The 7,971-nt window shown below is 43.8% G+C and overlaps 1 protein-coding gene across 2 annotated transcripts in view; it reads left to right on the top strand.

Annotated features, from left to right (window-relative positions):
- The first annotated feature begins 532 nt into the window (after positions 1-532).
- THBS2 (thrombospondin 2) overlaps positions 533-7,971 on the top strand; it is a 32,883-nt gene continuing 25,444 nt past the window's right edge. The window contains exons 1-4 of one of the 2 annotated variants that reach the window (XM_058802899.1): positions 533-746; positions 1,813-1,884; positions 2,827-3,383; positions 4,875-4,959. In XM_058802899.1, coding sequence (XP_058658882.1) covers positions 740-746; positions 1,813-1,884; positions 2,827-3,383; positions 4,875-4,959 — 721 coding nt within the window. In that variant the 5' untranslated portion in view covers positions 533-739. Of the gene's footprint in view, positions 747-1,809; positions 1,885-2,826; positions 3,384-4,874; positions 4,960-7,971 lie in introns of both variants that reach the window. The other variant, XM_058802898.1, reaches the window with a different exon arrangement.

Genomic DNA, 7,971 nt, shown 5'->3' with positions numbered 1-7,971 from the left:
AGCGGCACCGAGGTGCTTGTGCTCATTTGAGGGGCCGCTGGCTGACATCCAGAGAGCACTTTGCCAACTGACCGTGGGACGGCAAGTCTCGACTTTAGGCTATTGTACAATTTAAAAGTAAAAAGGATAAAAATATGATAACAGAACCCTGGAGAAGGCCGGATTTTGCCGCGCTGGCGGCAGGAGCACCGACCGAGCTCTCAAGCGACAAGTGTCCCCGGGAGAGCCGGGCCGGCCGGAGGGGCCGCGGACGCGCTTCTCGCCCGCGGGAACCGAGCTCGGCTCGCCCTGACGGTGGCTCCGGGCCGCGCTCCTGCTCCGCCGCGGGGCCTGGCGCCGCCTCCCGGGGGCTCCGCCGCGCTCGGCCCCCGCCACACCGACCGAAGGCTCCCCACAGCTCCCCTGCCCGCCCCTCCGCTCCCGCGGGGCGGCCGCTGCCGCCCTGCCCGCCCCTGCACCGCCCCTGCACCGCCCGCCGGGGGCGGGCCGGGCCGGCGATGGCCCCGCAGGTAGGCGAGGTGGGGAGGGGGCGGCGGGGTTTGTGTCACCGCCGCGGAGGGGCGAGCCGGGGGCGCGCCCCGGCGCCGCTGATTGACAGCGGGGCCCGGCCCGCAGCCCATAAAGGCGCGGAGTGCGGGGCCGTGCAGGGACTTGCGACGGCGTCGGCAGCAGCGCGTCCATCCCGCTCCGCTCCCGGCCGGCCTCGTCCCGCAGAGCCCAGCGAGCCGTCGGCTCCCCGATGCCAGGTAGGCGCAGGGCGGGGTGGCGCCGTGCCCGCCGTGGAGCCCGCTCGGCGGGCGGGCGGAGGAGGCTGTCAGCCCGCTCGGAGCAACCCGTGGGCATTAGCCGGGCTGCCGGCCCCGCAGGAACTCGGGGTGCGGGGAGCAGCCGCGGGGCAGGCGGTGCGTGCGGGCACCTGCCTGGAGCAGCCCTGCCGCGGCCGCCCCCAGGCACGGTGTGTCCCGCCGGGAGCCCCCGGGTTCGAGAGGTGAGAGAGGCGAGAGAGGCATCCTGGCGGCTGCCGGTAGCGATGGTACCCTGGAGATGATGCCAGGTAGTAAAAGTTCCGTGTAGAACAAAGAAAATGTAGACACGAAGCGCTGGACTTGCAGTAATGTGTGGAGTTGGCAGTGCTGAAGTTATTTGGCTGTACCCAGAGAACTGGATTTCTGCACATTCCGGGGAATGCTTCTGCTCCATTCATTGTGAGACACATATGGAGATGCAATTATGTGGCTTATAACTGCACTGTGCTACAGGGCAAGCCCGGCATCACGTTAAGAGTCACTTCATCCAGCTGTGGTTGGGTACAGAGGATTGTACTTATTTTTATATATATGGAAGAGAGTGTTCGTATCCTGGCACTGAAAAAGGTACTGAGAAGTACCCCTATTACTCGAAACTGACATCCAGGTTAGATCCCATTATCCTACAAGGATTTTTGGCTGAATATTGTGCTCCAAAGTAAGGATGTGCTAGCAATAAGCTGTATCTCCTGTAGTGTTGTATGGTCTCTATGCCAGCTACTGAAATTTCATTAAGAAAATAATAATGTATATTTTTTGTATGCCTTTCCTTTTTATTAAGGACATCGCCATAATTCCTCTTCCCTTCACCTGATGTCACATTTCACTTCTGCCATCAACAATAGACCCAGAATAAGCATTACAAGAATCAATCAAAATTTAAAAAAATCATTTTATACATATATATAGTTGCTGTTTATGGCATTTCATGAGGAAAATGGCACTATTTATAACTGATAAATATAATTTCCCTAATACTTACTACTTTTTGGTTTATTCATAGAAGTTATGCTGAAGAGGAGAGGATTGCTGTGGCTTGTTGTCTTGATAACCCTGTGGGTTTCCTCAAATGCTCAGGGTAAGTTCCGACACTTCTTAACTGGATACAGACTAACTCCCAAAGTTAAAAATTGTAAAGAGTTGGTTTACCTGAACTACACTGGGCAAAGTAATCATAAAGGTTTTTTTTAGAAGTTCCTGGGATATTTTTGGTAGAAAAAATACCTTGCCAGTGCTAAATGAAGATTTCTCAATATATCTCAAAATTGCTTTCTTTAGAAATTATTTATGAAAATGTATATAATCCCAGAAATAATTAATGTTATACTTTTCTGTGTGGTGGAAATGTATGGTGAAAGTACTATAACCAGAATCACTGATAATTTAAAAAGATAAAAATAGAGAAATAGACATCTACAGACCAAATATAAGTAGATTACAAATTGGCATGGCACAGTGCCAGACCCTCATTTACATCATCTTATTTCTTGGTTACAGTCTTTAAAAGTAAATCTCTTTTTTTTTTTTTTTTTTTGGTCGTCATGTAGGCACATGGACTCTCATAATTTGGTTTTCCATTATCTGGTAATCAAAATGTAGAAATTGCCTCAAGTTCCTTATCCAATCATATATAAAAAAATATTTAATTAATGAATTGCTGCATGAATCCATGTCTAGGCATATACATGGCCTACAGAATAGATTGATGTGTAAGAGTATGTACCATATCGTGCTATAAAATATGAAGCCATAGTGTATGAAGCTATTGCAGCAAATGTATAATGAAAAGAGTTTGTACACATGGGGAGAATTCTCATGTAAATGAAAATGTCAGGTAGAAAATACGATTCACTTGCCTTCTTGTAGGAGCAGTTCCATTTGTGGAGGCCAGAAAGTGCTGGGTTTACTCTGCTGGTCCTTAATGCCTGTCATACAATTGCAGTTACTAAGTGTACTGTACGGTGCTGTTTCTTGTAAAACTTTTTGTAGGCGCATTGTCACATGCTGTTAACTTTTTCAGATGGTGACAAGGAAGAGGAGACTACCTTTGATTTACTTCAAGTCAGTAACATAAACCGAAAGACAATTGGAGCAAAGGTGTTCCGGGGCCCAGACCCCACTGTGCCAGCGTACCGGTTCATTCGGTTTGACCATATACCTCCATGTAAGCCCGAGAAACTAAAAAAAATCCTAAAACTAATACGGCAGAATGAGGGCTTTATCCTCTCAGCCACCCTGAGGCAGGACAGGCAATCTAGAGGCACTATCCTTGCTTTAGAGGGTCCCGGCATCAGTGAGAGGCAGTTTGAGATCATTTCCAATGGCCGGGCTAACACCCTGGACCTTATCTATTGGGTGGATGGCTTCCAGAACGTGATTTCCCTGGAAGATGTGGACCTTGCTGACTCCCAGTGGAAGAACCTCACTGTGCAGATAACGGGGGAGAACTACAACCTCTATGTTGGCTGTGACCTTATTGACAGCTTCATCCTGGAGGAGCCTTTCTATGAGCAGCTGAAAGCCGAGAGCAGCAGGCTGTACGTGGCGAAAGGGTCCACTCGGGAGAATCATTTCAGGGTAGGTGACCTGCAGAAGCTCGGGTCTCTGCTGTGGTAAGAAGGTAACTGCAGGTAGTTTGGGAAGATGCAGTGGGTGCAGTTTTGTTGTCCCAGTGCCTCTTGGATTTGATGGGGTCACAGGTGTTCCCAAGCAGACTTTCTTCAGGGTGTGCTTTTATTAATTGCTGGATCTGTGTTGTATGATTTTTGGGGTTCCTGAAAGCAAGGACAAAGCCAAGTCTAAATCCAGAAAAAGTGTGCAAAACCAATTTTTGGGTTTTCTGTGCAACCATCCCTTTTCTCTTCCAGATGTAAGACTTCTAGAGATGTTGAGTTTTTCTGGTGATTTGTAGAATTTTTTGCAAATTTCTTGAAGAACTGTTTTTACATTGAATTAATCTATTCAAATAATGAGAACATGTCAATATTTTTATTTTTCTATTTGAAAGAAGAAAAAAATAAAATTTTTAATGAAGCTGAAGCATGTGGTGTTGGTCCATCCTGTAACAGAGCATCCTGTTTTACCATTTTGACTGTTTCTTTTCAGTTTAAATTTTAAAGAGGAAAAATCTGAGAAAAGAAATATAACAAAAAGTTTTGATTAGTCCTGTAAATGAGTTTATTTTTCTTTTTGTGGAAAACATTTGACATGAAGCAATTACAAGCTTTTTGGTTTTCCTATCAAATGAAAGCAACCTTCTGCCCCATTAACTGGTGATGTGATCTGGCCTATCTGCTTTAAGGATAGCTTTTTTTCAGTAACAGCTGAAGTCAGACTTGAACTCATGGCTCCAAAAATTTCAAAAAGCCTTTTCTTTCTCATCATGTTGTGCCATCTAGTTTTCAGCCAGAGCCTGAACCTGCTGGAGTTTGGCTCCATGGGATGACCAATCTTGGCGGGGACTTCAGAAGTTCTTGCCCAAAGCCTCTCCATTCCTGCCTCCATGACTATGTTACTCCACCAGTGGTGCTCATACAACTGGTTTTGAAGCTGTACTGCTAAGTGGCTCATTGAAACAATCTGGCTTTTAATTTTTTTTTTTTTGAGGGTTTTTTCCCAAGTGAAATTGATACCAGTCTGGATTTAGAGTGTTGTCTCAGAGTAGGGTCAGCACAACTGAGCAGGCAGTGAACTGTGGTGCATGGAGATGACTGGCTAAGCATGAAAGTGTGATGGTGGTGATGGTGCAGAAAAGTTGGCTTTGACCCCATGACAAATCTAAAATTCACTATGAAAATCAAGATTTGAGCTTGTAGCAGATTAATATCTTTTATTATTGCATGTTTCAGAACATACCTATATTTGTGGCTTATAATACTGAAATCGTATATAACAAAGCTATACCACTTTTTTTTTCCTGTATGTCAGGTTTAATGCTTGTAGATTGTTTTTTATGTATTTGCTTTTGTCTGAATCCAGTCAGTGGCATCAAATTGAGACAGATCAATTATTAGTTACTCAAAAATTGATCTTACTGCTTTTAATTGCTTTTTAAAATTATTATTACAGGGTCTTTTGCAAAATATTCAGTTAATCTTTGATACTTCGATAGAGGATGTTCTGCGTAAGAAAGGATGCCAAAGAAGCCAGTCAAGTAAGGCTTTTGTTATCTTGTTAATACTGTTCAGTTGAATTTGAAAATCAGAAATGTCAGTTGTGAAATATTATCCTAAAACCAGGCAACAGATCCCTTTGAAATGAAAAGGAGAACAAGTTGCTTTTTGGTAGTAATGGGAACTTATATGTTTATATTATGTCATTTCTACTCTCTAGCCTATTATTTTAGTTCAGTTACTTAGGTTTATAACTCTGAACCTCTGTTTTAAAGCTGGGAAAAAAAGTGTTGAGCAATAAATTAGTAGAAATGAAAGGGAAAAAAGCATATGTAGGAAAATACATATTTTCTTATATGAGTTTTCTGCAATTCATTGCACACCAGACAGGTGGTGTTGCTTCTGAATTCTCCTGCTGACTGTCAATGAGCCCACAAACTTGTCTGCCATTCTTAAAGACACTGAATTCCTTGGCAATACCTTCAACTGAAAGAGGCTTTGGGTTTGACTCCCAAAGTATTGCTAATCAAAACAGTCTCAGGAAAATAAGAAATCAAAGGAAGAGAGATGGAAGGCTTGTATCTTACGGGCTGACGTGTTCTTGTTAGTCCAGTTCATGCTTACCCTGCCAGGAGGGGAGCACTCTGTGTGTGGGTGTGTAGTGGATTCCCCATAAAAGAATTAGGATAATTTGTCAAATATGTGCTAAGGTTTTGTACTCGAGTTTATTGGCGGTGCTGACTGTTTTACTTCCCAGTGCTTGTAGCTGACAAGAACTCAGTCAAGAATCAGAGCCAGCTCAGTCTGTCAGAGGAATGTTGTGGGTGCACAAGACAGGACTTCAGGGTTTTGTTTGAAGCTCCTGCCACCTGAAAAGCCATTATTTCTGTTACTTTGCTCAAATACGTGGTATATAGAAAACCAGTTAAGCAGTTTGAACTCAATTTTTTCCTTGTTTATGCAAAACCCAGAAATTAAATGATAGCAGATCTTGACTTCTTCAAAGGAGTACTAAATGTTTTAAAATATCACCAAGTAGAAATGGAATGTTATTATACCTCTACTATGAAGAGGAAACCAATGGGATCCTAAAGGATTAATTGAATACTTCATGCTAATGCATACCTTAGGAGGAATTCTTGCACAGCTGTAAGTTGCCGATAACCAACAGATAATATTTTCTTAACGTATTGCTATCACATCTGTCAATTGCCAAGTTTTCAGTGCTATTAATTATACAGATTTGGAGTTTTTGTTTTATCCTTACTGGGAATTATTTAGCAAACAATTCAGTTCACAGTGTTCTTCTTTTACTTTGCAACACCAAGAGAATAATAGAATATTGAAATTTCTTGTGCAGTAACAGAAAAGAACTAATAGCACAGTGAGGCCATCAAAATTACTTGAGAGTGCATTTTTTATGTGCATGTCAGAGTCTGACATTGCCTATCCAGATTAATTACACACGCACAGAATGGGTCAGGTTGAAAAGGACTGCAGGGCATTATCAGTGTAACCTCCCTGTTCAAGGAGGGTCATCCAAGAGCATGTGGCACAAGGTTGTGTCTAGATGATTCTTTAATATCTCCAGTGAGGGAGACTCCACAATCTCTCTGGGCAGCTGTTCCAGTGCTTGGTCTCCCACACAGTAAAGAAGTTCTTCCTCGTATCCTGGTGGAACTTCCTGTGCATCAGGATCTACCCATTGCCTCTTGCCCTATTGCTTGGCACCACTGAACAGAACCTGGCTCCATCCCCTTTAGATATTTATACACCTTGATGAGATCCCCTTTCAGTTGTCTTTCCTTGAGTCTGAACAGACCCAGTTCCCTCAGCTTTCCCTCATAATGGGGAGGCTCCAATCCCATAATTAACTTTGTCATCTGTGGTTGGACCCAGTCCAGGAGCTCCATATATTGTACGGAGCCTAGAATTGGACACAGCACTTCAGATATAGCTGAGGATGACGAGAGGGGCAGAATGGTTCTTCTCTGCCCCTCTCTCCAGCCTGTTGAGGTCCTTCTGAAGGTCAGCACAGCCCTCTGGGGTATTGGTCACTCCCAGATTTGTCATCTGTGAACTTGCTGAGGAGTCTGTCCCTTCATCCAAGTCATTGATGGATAAGTTAAACAGGACTGGGCCCAGTATTGAAACTTGGGGGATGCCGCTAATGATAATTTCCACAGTTGAAAAGCCATGAATGATGTTACTGACCACAAGATATTTTCCCATTTTGATGGCAGACTCATTGAGCTGAAGTACAGGCATTAAGATGACATATTTATGTGTTAGTGTCCCATGACAGCAAGGCTGATGTTACCAATGAAGTTCCCTCAGCCCTAGAACACAAAAGGAGACAGGACTGTTTTCCCAATGTATCTTTAAGCCTAATACGGGAATGTGACATATGGTGAAATGGTGGCTTGGGATTGCTGTTTGGTTGAGGATAGGAAAGTATGTCTGTAGTGTGGTGACTGCTGATCCTTTAGGCAGGATTTATACACTGCACTGGATAGGAAAGATGACAAAAACACACTTAAATAGGAACATCAATAAAATCCCTTCTTGAGTTATATCAATAGAATGATATTTGCATATGTGAGAGGATGCACATTTTACTCTCCTGCCTTCTCATTTTAATCATCTGATCCTTAGGAAATTAGCAGGAAGCCAGCAGCAGAGAACTGATTTCCCAGTGATCCCCAGGCATCTTCTTTCAGTCACTGCCAAGTACCAGTAGGAAGTGAGGATTTAGTCCTTCTAACATAGTTTTGGTTTATGTTTCCTGCTGAGATTGCAACTTTATTAATGTCCTCAGAATGTTCCGGTCAAGGCATACTCCATGTTGGCTTGAAAAATATGAAATTAATGATCTGAGAAGTGCTGTGGGGGTATCTGAAAAATCTAGTGTTCCAATGTGGTAGGAAAATTGCATTCTTTCCAGGGAATCAAAAAGCAGCTGAAATAAGCTGTTACGACAGAGTTCTGATCTGCTATGTGGTTTTCTCCCATACTGTAAGTGAAGCTGGACAATTGCTTCAACTTTGGAAAAC

Source organism: Ammospiza caudacuta, chromosome 3, assembly GCF_027887145.1.
Source record: "Ammospiza caudacuta isolate bAmmCau1 chromosome 3, bAmmCau1.pri, whole genome shotgun sequence".
NCBI classification, from domain to species: domain Eukaryota; kingdom Metazoa; phylum Chordata; class Aves; order Passeriformes; family Passerellidae; genus Ammospiza; species Ammospiza caudacuta.
This window is presented reverse-complemented; position numbering and strand designations above follow the sequence as displayed.